The sequence below is a fragment of the Camponotus vicinus genome, unplaced genomic scaffold (genome assembly GCF_025532165.1).
Source record: "Camponotus vicinus isolate PSW18456_S1 unplaced genomic scaffold, iyCamVici1.0 SCAF_10, whole genome shotgun sequence".
NCBI lineage: Eukaryota > Metazoa > Arthropoda > Insecta > Hymenoptera > Formicidae > Camponotus > Camponotus vicinus.
In genome coordinates this window covers 167,791-179,815 of record NW_028141946.1, presented here as the reverse complement: position 1 = coordinate 179,815, position 12,025 = coordinate 167,791, and the positions used below count along the sequence as shown (strand labels likewise).

The 12,025-nt window shown below is 31.1% G+C and overlaps 2 protein-coding genes and 1 long non-coding RNA gene across 5 annotated transcripts; 1 reads left to right on the top strand and 2 right to left on the bottom strand.

Annotated features, from left to right (window-relative positions):
- Positions 1-167: 167 nt before the first annotated feature.
- LOC145961043 (uncharacterized) lies at positions 168-1,728 on the bottom strand. The gene is made up of 3 exons (XR_014435547.1): positions 1,435-1,728; positions 472-669; positions 168-394 (listed from the first exon to the last, which is right to left on the bottom strand). It is a non-coding gene; the product is annotated as an uncharacterized LOC145961043 (long non-coding RNA).
- A 482-nt stretch (positions 1,729-2,210) lies between these two features.
- Positions 2,211-4,289, top strand: LOC145960350 (U6 snRNA-associated Sm-like protein LSm4). The gene is made up of 5 exons (XM_083079729.1): positions 2,211-2,366; positions 2,448-2,489; positions 2,583-2,681; positions 2,881-3,058; positions 3,349-4,289. Exons 1-5 carry the CDS (start codon positions 2,364-2,366, stop codon positions 3,444-3,446), a joined length of 420 nt encoding a protein of 139 aa, XP_082935855.1. The 5' UTR covers positions 2,211-2,363; the 3' UTR covers positions 3,447-4,289.
- Positions 3,913-10,736, bottom strand: Hel25e (ATP-dependent RNA helicase 25E). 3 transcript variants are annotated; one of them, XM_083079726.1, is made up of 10 exons: positions 10,645-10,736; positions 9,417-9,653; positions 9,001-9,221; positions 8,490-8,673; positions 8,168-8,286; positions 6,188-6,319; positions 5,738-5,884; positions 5,499-5,636; positions 4,412-4,529; positions 3,913-4,336 (listed from the first exon to the last, which is right to left on the bottom strand). In XM_083079726.1, the coding sequence occupies exons 2-10, from the start codon at positions 9,619-9,621 to the stop codon at positions 4,323-4,325; spliced, it is 1,278 nt and encodes a 425-aa protein (XP_082935852.1). In that variant the 5' UTR covers positions 9,622-9,653; positions 10,645-10,736; the 3' UTR covers positions 3,913-4,322. The 3 variants fall into 3 exon arrangements, with proteins under 3 accessions (XP_082935852.1, XP_082935854.1, XP_082935853.1); XM_083079728.1 differs by having other exon boundaries at positions 10,576-10,652; XM_083079727.1 differs by lacking the exon at positions 10,645-10,736 and adding an exon at positions 10,390-10,536.
- Between the last annotated feature and the right edge of the window lie 1,289 nt (positions 10,737-12,025).

Genomic DNA, 12,025 nt, shown 5'->3' with positions numbered 1-12,025 from the left:
TAATATATAGTTAATATATCGTATAATAATGGCGTAATTGTTGTTTGTAATCCGTGTGATTGTTGTGATAATTAAAGCCTGAAAATATATGTCGTACGATTTTACCAGTTTGTGTACAAACACCAAAATATTTATATATTCTCCTTTTATATTTAAAAATATCTCTTTCTACACATATAAATGTATGTCTCTTTCTATATTTAAAAATATTACTAATTTTTTCAAACTTAATATATGTAGTAATCTCTTATACACATCGTTAAAGTAAAAAATTTATATTTAAATGAATAGAGAATTAATTCATTTTTTTGTCGTCGTAATGTAAAAATTTTATCCAACTTGTTTTTCTCATTAATAATGGAAATATGTGTATGCTCACGCATCAGATCTTCATCTGCAATAATATATTATAACGAATTAACGATAGTAATATCGAAGTAAAATCAAGTTATTCGATCGTCAAAATCTTACCAGAAATCTCAAGTAATATAATTTAGCGAATTTAGCAATATTGGTGATACAATGACACTGCGAAGTGGTTTCATTTACAAAACCGTCCCATTTATGGAATTTCCATATTATGTGCAGCTTGAATAGACTGCTGTATAGTTGCTATAATGCATACGTATGTATGTACATCGATTGATGAAAATTGGACTCTTTGATCATCTAAAATTGATACATTTCTAATTTCAAGTATTATTTCAAGTATTATGGACGCAGTTCACATGGACTCCGAATGCCCTTTGTTTTGCCGTCTAATTGAGTAAAGCCAACGTCTAGAAAGAGAGCGAGAATAGAGAGGCTCGTTTCCTCTCTCTCTCTCTTTCTTTTTTCTGTAATTATCTGCGAAAGAGACAAAAAACAGAGGGATCAGATTATCTCTCTCTTTCTATATATGTTGGCTTCACTTTTTCGGTCATATATGTGTTCACGTATACTACGGCCCATATTCTGAATCCTCTTTTATCGATAAAAGTGCCTCTAAAAGTGACATATAAGCCTTCTGATTGGCTACAGGCCGCTTTTAGGAGCACTTTTATCGATAAAAGAGGATTCAGAATATGGGCCTACGTCCATGCCCGGTAAACAATTTTTCATGTATATTCATGCAGAATTGAATATAATTGTACAAAACTATATATAATTGTGCGAAAATATGTATAATTATAAATGATAGAGTACAAGACATTATATATATTTATATATAAGTGCAATAACTGTTACATATATAATTGTATACGATTCTATATAAACGAGAAATTTTGATCGAAATGTATATGTATCTTTTCCTCAATGCACTCGTGAACAACGGATAGGTGAAACATTTTGTTTTGTGCTTAATAACTGTAATTGGGATATAATTATATGTATACACATTGCAAAAGATCTAGATACGATGTCAATAAATAAATAATCATAAAATTATCTCACTGTTGATGAATGAATTATCTCAGCGTTTAAATTAGGGAAAATTCTGATTTTACTCCATTTTTCAAATATACGCCTGAAACATTTATCTGTTTATATTCACTTTTTCCAATCGAGCTGTAGATCTGTTCGTTTTATTTATACGTTACATCGGATCTTTCATTTTTAGCTTCTTCAACGCCTGAATATGTATTCATATTATTTCAAGTGCAGAAGTGTCTGGAAATTAATGTCAAGGAAAATAAATATAAATCTTATATAGATATAGAGCTAAGGGCGCCTTGGCAGTAAAGCATTCACGCCTTGGCAGTAAAGCAGAAAAACAGAAAGCCAATCAGAACTCCCGCTGATAATAAGCAGGGTGTAAGCGGTACATTAGAAGGGCAAAAAGTAGAAATTGTGATACCAACGCAAGTTCTGATTGGCTTCTACTTTTCTGCCAATCAGAACTCGCGCTGGTATCACAATTTCGGGTGGCGCTCAATTAACCATGTCGCCAATTGGCCAATTCAAAATAAGACTCTCTGATTGATCAATCGTTGGTGGTTACTCTAGGCACAGGTCGATATAATTGATCGCATTCAGCAAACTTAAAAGTTGAGCAACATTACTAGATTTTCCGATGTAATTCGACGCTGATTGGTCGGATCTGACAGTAGAAACCAATCATGTTCGGTTGCTACTTAGCAGTTGAGTCCTCTGAAGCGGCCATTGGCCGTGATCAATTGCAACGCGGTCAAACGGGAGGCTCCCCACAATTTCTACTTTTGCCTTTCTAATGTACTGCTTACACACTGCTTATTAACAGTGCGAGTTCTGATTGGCTTTCTGCTTTTAGAATTTAATGCTATTTTCAAATTGATGCATAACCTTTATTAAAGTGTTTATCTATAAGCAAGGGTGCATTTTAATATATCATTTTTATAAATACAATGGTATGTTTATCATTTTTATTTATATAAACTAAAAGGAGTCATATTTTCGTCTTCTTAACATTTATGATTTAATTCTTTCAGTTACCTTTGACTTTATTGAAGACGGCGCAAAATCATCCCATGGTATGTTTTGGATTTTCACGCACTTTTGAGAAAAACTATATATATTATTTATTTAAGTCTTAACATATATTACAATCAAGTTTTTTGTTGCAGCTGGTAGAGCTGAAGAATGGAGAGACATACAATGGTCATTTAGTTAGTTGTGACAACTGGATGAACATAAATCTTAGAGAAGTTATATGTACTTCAAGGGTACGATTATTCTACATACATCTCTTCTAATATTTAATGTAGCAATTTATATAAGCTGAGAAATGAAATGAAACTAAAGAAAATCAAATGTGTTATAATAATTTTGAAATTGGTTGATTTTTTCTCCACTGAGATTCCAAAGTCTTAGAATTTTACTTATAGATATGTTCACTATTATTATTTGACAATTGTATTTTAGGATGGTGACAAGTTTTGGAGAATGCCCGAATGCTATATAAGAGGCAGCACGATAAAGTATCTGAGGATTCCTGATGAAGTAATAGACATGGTAAAGGAAGATATACAAATGAAGTCGAGAGGCCGTGGTGAAATGAAAGGTCGAGGCCAGAGTCAAAGAGGACGTGGCAGTGGAAGAGGTAATTTTGTAAATTTATGAACTTGTTCGCAAAGTCACATTTATTCTTTCTTTTTGTTTCCGTTATTAAATGCATGTTCTTTGAACTACAAATTTTTTGACAAATTTTAAACTTAACAAAACTATCAAATATACTTGTAATTTTAAAAATTATTTATGCAATTTGAAAATGAACATTTTTAAAATTAGGAAACCCTATTATATGCTTTTAATGAAAATTACTTTATATTATTATGAATAATGTATAATCTGAAAATTTTTTAGATCATTGTTGCACGTTATATTTTACAGGTACCTTTGGCAGAGGAGGAAGAGGTCCAGCACCATTAAGCCGTGGGGGTGGCACACAAGTTGGGAATAAGTCACAAAATAAATCAAGACCTAAATGAAACTAAATATGTTATCTACATTCTGTTGCAATTCAATCATTATAAATACTTCGTTATCATTGATATTTTTTACAAAAACTTCTGTAATTTAATTTTTTGTTTCTCATTTTGTACAAACTTAGTAGTTTGTATATACAACAGCTGGATTTATGTAATGAAATTATAAAGGTACGTGATGCTCACAGCAATAATATTGATCTTAATTTGTATGCTAAATTTCTTTTTGCAAATTTTACTAAGATGATAGGCAATAAAAGTATTAATAACAATTATTGTTGTAAGAATTTAAAAAAATTAGATAAAATACAATTGTAAAGTAATAGTTTATTATACATCGGGAAAAAAAAAAATTTTTCCTTTTAAAAAAGTTATTACAAATAAAAATTATCTATTTGTTTACAAGTCTTTATTTTGGTATTTTTATACTTTTACAGGATTATGAAGTGTAAGGATTGTATACTCTCTCTAATCTATTATAGATATTTATTTTCTAATTGTGGAATAAGATATACACGTAATGTACATTTTTTTAAATCAATAATGGTTTATTGTGTTGGCTTTCAAAGTAGTTGTATGTATAATTATGTGGATCGGATCACGTCCAATATCATTAAAAATAATTGATATACTTGTACAAAATATGATCTTTTGCAGTAAGTGGAATATTATGTTGTTCTTTTATATATTTATCATTGCTGTGTGTGTGTTCTTATATAGTAAATAAGTGGAGTAAAAAGCTGCTTCAAGCAAAACAATATTTTACTTAAATGCAGTTTTAGGTACTATATTTTTTGTTTTATATTCAATAATAAATATATACTCAAATAATGTGCTTTAAAAGATTTTATTGCAGTTTATATATTGTCATAGTGCAATTCATCGTCCTTCAACTAAAATAAAAATTACGATTAATATAACACAGTATTCTCAGATATTTGATAGTTGGAAAAAAAGAAATTACTTACTATATGAAGCAAGATCAATTTCGTCTGGTAATTCCGTTATATTTACATCAAACCTTTCCTGAACATCATTTAATATCTTTGCGTCACTTTCATCGCTCACTAATGTAATGGCAAGACCCTGAAGAAAATGTTTCCAAGTTAGTAAATATATTTTTCTATACATTTTATCTATTAAATAAAGAAAAAAGTGTACACTATGAAAGTTCCTCCGAGATTTAAAATCGTCCTTGTGGTTTAAATTAACTCTCACAAATGTGAGCCAATATTAAATACTTTGTTCTCATTTTAATTTTATCTCAGTATAGTGCAAACATGTATGTAACTGAAAAAACATACGGAGCATCAGATAAGATAAGAATATAAATCGAAAATTTCTGAGCCATTTTTTTTATCTGAGCTTTCTTTTCGTTTTTATATAGTGTTAAACTTAACTAATCAGCATTTGTCTGTAAACGAACTGTCTCGCTACTCTCGGGCCTTCTCCTACTTTCCCTGCTTTCCATTATAGACATTGATTATATGCTCGATGTTCTTTATTTCAGTTACATATATATGTACATACATATGTTGTTTGTTTGTGTGTGTGTGTGTACACACAGATCACACATACATACATATCAGGATATCTCATAGATCTCAACACTCATGAGCGAGTAAAATGCAGTAAACTGAACAGAAAATCCTTTACCATTCTGCAATAATTATTGAAATGATAATTAATAAGGATTGGCGAATGAGCGCGCGTCTCGCACGATTAGTTTGTGAGATATATGTTCTAGATGTATCAGCATCGAATGTTATACAGTAATAAAGTTTAGTCTTGTGTACTCCGACTTTCATCTTTTCGTCGTCGCTCGACGCCTAGAGCTTTACATCCAATGATCTAGCCGTGCGGAATGCACGCTCATTAATAAATTCTTTTTATTAATTAATATTTCAATAATTATTGCAAGAATTGCAAAATAGTAAAAAAGTTTTTTAGTTTACGCATTCTATTCGTTCACGAGCGTCACAATTTTTATGAGACATTCTGTATATACTTTTTCAAATATTAAAAGGATTAAAGAGTTAACATTAACATTATTACCTTTGTGCCAAAACGACCAGCACGCGCCACTCTATGTAAATAGGTATCGGAATCTTCTGGCATGTCATAGTTGAATACAATATTCACACGTTCTATATCCATACCTCGTCCAAACAAGTTTGTTGCTACCAAAATACGCTAAAAATAATGTTATTCCTTATTTTATATAAAAGATTTGTTTAATTTACATTAGCTATCCTGAATCAAGCTTTCTGGAATTTGATGGATAAATTATTTACCTTTTGAAAATCCTTAAATTGTTGATATCTAGACAATCGCTCTTCTTGTGTCATGCCTCGATGAATTCCAATTGCAGGAAAATTTTGTTCTGTCAGGAGTTGTGCTAAAGCCATGCATCTTTGGACAGACTTAACAAATATGACAACCTATATACAGAATTCAATTATTAATACATAAAATGGATCATGTCATATATATATATATATATATATATATATATATATATATATATATATATATATATATATTCTATATATGTTACCATAATAAAAGCAACTAATTTAAAACAATTTTAATGTAGATATTTGGAAGAATCTTGATCAGATTTGGTGGGTAATGGTAAAACAGAGTCATCATGAAAGAATAAGAAAATTCTTGCATCATCATGTAAGGATTCTTTCCGATGAAAGAAAACGTACTGTTAGATTATCTTAGTTTGCAAAACAAACCTGATTAAATTCGAGAACATCAAGTAGTTCAAACAATTTCTTATTCTTCTCATTTTCTTTCAATTTGACGTAATGTTGCTGCAGACCGTTTAAAGTGAGTTTCGCCTCGTCATCGACATAGACTTCCATGGGCTGCACAAAGAACATTTTTTTGTAAGATTAACAAAATTCTATTAAATCAATTATAGTGCCTATGTAATTCTCAGACTGTGAGAGTTTGTAGTTCTTTGAAATATTGTTATTTTGCAGTCTGAAGTTTGTGTGATTAAATATGGTGAGAAGGGACGATATACATATTAACTAAAAATCAACAAAAAAATAAAAAGTATACTATCCCTTTATAAATGGCTATATCGTTTTTCACACAAGTTTGTAAAAAAAAAAAAAATATATATATATATATATATTTTTAAGAGATAGATTTTTAAGCCACACAAAAAGGAAAAGAAGCCAAAATCAGTTTCTTAATTGTACTACTTGAATATTTTTTCTTTCTTTAAAGAAGACTAGACGCGATTAGATTTCTTTTAACCACACACACATATATATATATATATATATATATATATATATATATATATATATATATATACACACATGTATATGTATCCTTTAATATCGAAAGTCTTTCAGTATAGACTTTCGTATTTCATTTGCAGAGTATATATGCGGAATAATCTCGTCGATCGGGATTAATCATACAGATTACATACGGTCCGACGATTTCCACCTCTGGGTAGTGTCAACAATGAAAATTCGGCAGTTCAGCCCAATTGAACTTAAGACGGCGCACTCGTGAGAGAACGTTTAATCACATCCACTAGCCACTCAATGCCGAATCTCTTCTCCCAAATTTCTGGCACATTCAGATGCCCAGAATCAATTCGTATTATTTGGTATATTCTCGGTTTTTCACTTAAATTTTAACACTTTCGGTATCCGCGAAGAGTCGCGATTTTATATCACTCGTGCAAAATATAAAGAATCACGGTACGAAGATTTGCATGTAGCTTTCACGTGACTTTATCGCTTTCTATACCAAGAATAGTATGCTCGATTTATACTTTTTATCTTTTCGTCCATCCTCACTTCTACTAAAGAACTGTATAGAGCAATAGAAATCTTTGCATACAAAGTAAGAAAATCTTAATATAATGCTCGAGGAACATGCGAATACGTTAATTATATATGCTATGCTCTCATTTTAGACTTTTTTCCCTCCAACTATAATCCTAATTTATTCCCCCAGTTATCCTCTTGTATCTTCTTTCTTGAACTCTTCTGTCTTGAGGTTGTCTTGAAATCTTCTTGATCCTCTCCCCCCACCCACAGATTTGCAATTATATAGATCCTAATTCTATTCTATTAATAGTCACAATGACCATTATCAATACAAATGCAGAAATATTTTATATCCCTCATCTTTTTTCCCATTATTCCCTAAAAGACATTTGTATCTTTATATACTGTATTGCTCCTTGAATGCGTAGCAACTAGCAAATTAAAGACCTTTATCATCGATCAAAACTCTAAATTGGATCTTTTGTTTATGCCATTTTAAGCGGTCAAAGAATCAGTTGAAAAACGCCTTCCACATATATGTATAGATATATAGATATATATAAATATATATATATGTATATATATATATGTGTGTGCGTGTGTGTATGTATGTGCGTGTGGGTGGTGTGTATACATGTTGACACACATACATCCAAAAGTTTAGACTTGGAAGGAGACATTATGTTGGGCACGAGTGTCGAGCATATGATTGTGCGCCGTTTACGAAAGATACCGAAAGGGATTCATTTCGAAACTCTGTACTTCGGTTTCTTTGAAGTGGCGTCTAAGTCGCATCTAACCCGCGCATGCGCCGACAATATTTCTAATGTAGGCTGAGCTTTGTCCTGGATACAAATACGGGACCAACGAAGTAGAAGTAATTGTAGATCGAAGTGAAGAGGAAGATTGTGTAATTACATCTTGCATGAACTTTTTGCAGACAGGACGTATTTCCTTGGACAATGTGGCGCTGAACATCATGACTTGTTTGCTATGTGGCGTGCTTCTAAATATTTCCTGTACATCTCTGCGCATATCTGTAATAGCAGTAGAAATTATTTGCATTTTATTCAAAATAACATGTTAAAAAAATAAATTTTAAAGAAATGCTCAGTAATTGGGTAGTGGTAAAGCGTAGTCATCATAGTATAGACTAAGATTGTCTTGTACATCATGTAAAGATTCTATCCAATGATAAAAAATGTAATTTTGAATAAGTTTTAAATTATTTATAACACACCTAGTAACTCGAGCATTTTGTCACATTCGTCGAGTATAAAGTGTTTCAGATGCTTCAAATTCAATTTCTTAGTCCGCACAAGAGCAAGGATACGACCAGGGGTGCCAACAACAATATGAGGACATACAGTTTTTAAGACTTCTTCATCTTTCTGAATAGGTAAGCCACCGAAAAATACACCAACCTATTTTAAAAAAATTCAAATTATAAAGATCAGACACTGATATATTTTCACATTTTTTTATAAACGATGAAATATAAAATATTCAATGATAATGATATCATGGATATGATATCATTATCATTCTATAACTATACTAATAACAATATTAATGAATATTTACCAAAGAGAGTTTACATGTATTAATTTAAAATTTGACCAAACAAAAAAAAAGAATAAAAATTGAAAAGTTGCGCAACATTTATTATTCTACTGATTTGATATAGCTTATACAGTTTATATACGATATATGATATAGTTTATATACAATTAAAATTTTATAAAACTTACTTTCACATGTGGCATGTATTTGCTAAACCTCTCATATTCTTTACTGATTTGGAAAGCTAGTTCTCGAGTGTGACACATCACTAAGACATAGACTTGATTTTCCGTTAATTCCAGCTGTTGAAGAGTAGCTAATACAAACACAGCAGTTTTCCCCATACCAGATTTTGCTTGACACAGTATATCCATGCCAAGCACTGCTTGAGGAATACATTCGTGTTGCACTGTAAACAATAAACATTTATATTTCACTCACATGTATCGAGAAGAAGACATGGCTATAAATATTAGTAAGAGAGTATCAGAAACAGTATCGATCATGAAACTTCAGTTGTCCCTATCTTGTGTTACAAAATATTCATCATTGTATTTCTGAATGAATTAAAATAAAGTGGAAACTAAACAAATACGCTAATCACCTTCGGATGGATGTTCAAAACCACAATCAACAATAGCACGTAAAATCTCTGGTTTAAGAAGAAAATCTCTAAATCCACTGCTGTGGATAGAGACATATGTGCCCTTTACTTCTTTGTTCTTTGCAGGAACATCTCCACTTCCATCAACAACTTGTTCGGTTTGTTCTTCATCCTCATAATCCAAGAGGTCGTCATTATCCGCCATTATATCGTCCTGAATTCAATACAGTAAGATTACTGAAATCAAAATTGAAATTTTCAAAAATTAGATATATAATAGTGTAAATTGGAAGTGTATCATCTTACATATGAATTAAGAAATCAACATTTTGCTCTCTTTAATAAAAGGAGCAATTAAGATGAAAAAGAATAGATTACTATTAGTGGACCAAGTCCATTCAATCTTTTTAAATATTTTTTTCACAGCTTGTAAAAATATATATATATATGTATATTATAAAGATTATATTATAAATATATGCAAAATGTTTTCATATAAATAAAAATCTATAATAAATCTATAATAAATGACTGTTGCTACTAAAAAAATAATCAATTGCATGTAAAAATTATGCATATAAGGAGATTAATGCTATATGTATATATAATTGCCTTTTTCACTTATTTAAAAATAATAGGTGATAAGTTTCAATAAAATTAATATATGTTATATATATCGCGCTTGTTTTCTGTGACTAATAAGCACGATCTATAAAAATATTTTATTATTTATCGAAGGATATAATGATAAAAAAAATATTTTAATATTATTTTATCACCATTATATTCTCCGACAAATAACGATTTTGTCGAAAAAGCGTTCGCGTAATGGCCGTCGTTTTGATGCCATGCTATTAACCGCGAAAATGCTAAACCATTGAATTCCGTCCGTAAAGTTACACAATTACAGAAAATCGAAAGCAAATGATTGTATAAAAAGAGACAAAGAAAACAATTGTATAAAAATACACACATCATTCACAATATATTTATCGAAACATTTCACTTTCTTGGCGGCAACCATCCGCCGTCCGGTGTTTAGAAAGGGACGCTCGTGCGTCGTAAAAATTACTTTAATTTGCAAATGTATATTCGATCTAAAACGAAAACCTATAGAATTCTACCAAAATTTGAAAAATCACACAATGTTATTTCATACATTTTATAAAGGGATCGCTTTTTTTATCGACGATGCAAATTGGATTACAAAAACAAGCTCCTTACTCACCGCAACGTACAACTCCGGTTGATTTCGAGCGACTTTGGCGAATTCCAATGAATGACGCTGACCGACCATAGATATATATAATACATAGAGGGGGCATTAATCATCTTCCGGTGGCCGATTGACCACGTCGCCAATTGGCCAATTGAAAATAGAAGTCTCTGATTGGTCAATCGTTGCTGGTTACCCTAGGCACAGATCGATATAATTGGCTAGAGCCAATCGCAACGTGGTCAAACGGAACTCTCCCACCATCTTCGAGTTGTGCGCGGACAAGAAACGATGCGGAAGCCAATGGCTGCATTCAGGGGGCCTATTACGGTTTTTGAAACGAAGTGAAAATAACAAAAGTGAGGAAATTTACTAGAGTATCTACAATTTCATTTGTCCAAATCTAGTAAATCTGTTCACTTTTGTAATTTTCACCTCGCTTCAAGAACCGTAATAGGCACCCAGGGGACTCTACCGTTAAGTAGCAATCGAACATGATTGGTTTCTATTTTCAGATTCGACCAATCAGCGTCAAATTACATCGGAAAATCTAGTAATGTTGAGTCCGCTGAATGCGGCCAATCAATCTTTCACTCGGACTATTAGGTATTAATTATATATATAGGCCGTGTTCCGAAATTGCTGCCAGTTTACTGCCAGCACTGAAAATATATAATATATGTAACGTGCACTATAGAATTTGCAGTACTGGCAGTAATTTCGGAACACGGCCAATTATTGAGATTGAAGATTGAAATTTGTCCAATTAAAAGAGTGAAATCTTAACTTATTTTTTCTTCTTAAAACGAAAAGATTAGTCAAAACAAATTTCAATCTTTAATTTTCAATCTCAATGCGTAATTTAAAACCGTAATCACACTACCAGTTGCGGTTGAAATTAACCCATCAGAACAAAACAAATTGGTGGCCGGATACTCTGATTGGTCAATTCCAACCGCAACCAAGCCCACAACCCGTAATGTGATTACGGCTTTATGGCTTTACATTGGTCTCTCGCGCTTTTCTCATAAGATTCATGATGAAAACATTTCTCTCCACGTCTACAGTTTTTATTTTTTTGCAAGATAAAATAAATAAATATATATATAATCTAATTAAATAAGTATAATTCTGTGAAATTAGTAAAATTTCTCATTTTTTCTCCTCTGCTATTATTTTATATATATTTTGTTTGCATTTTGAGAAAATATGAGTAATAAATTTTCTTTAAAAACTAATTTTAATACTTTTAATTTGTTATTTAATTAAAAAAAATGATAATTTCCCTCTTGTTTTAAATATATACCGATTGATATAACATATTTCAAATTTTTTTTTTTGTTGCGAGAGAGGAGGAAAATGCCTTTACGCACACCCGGGCCCCCGTAGGCCC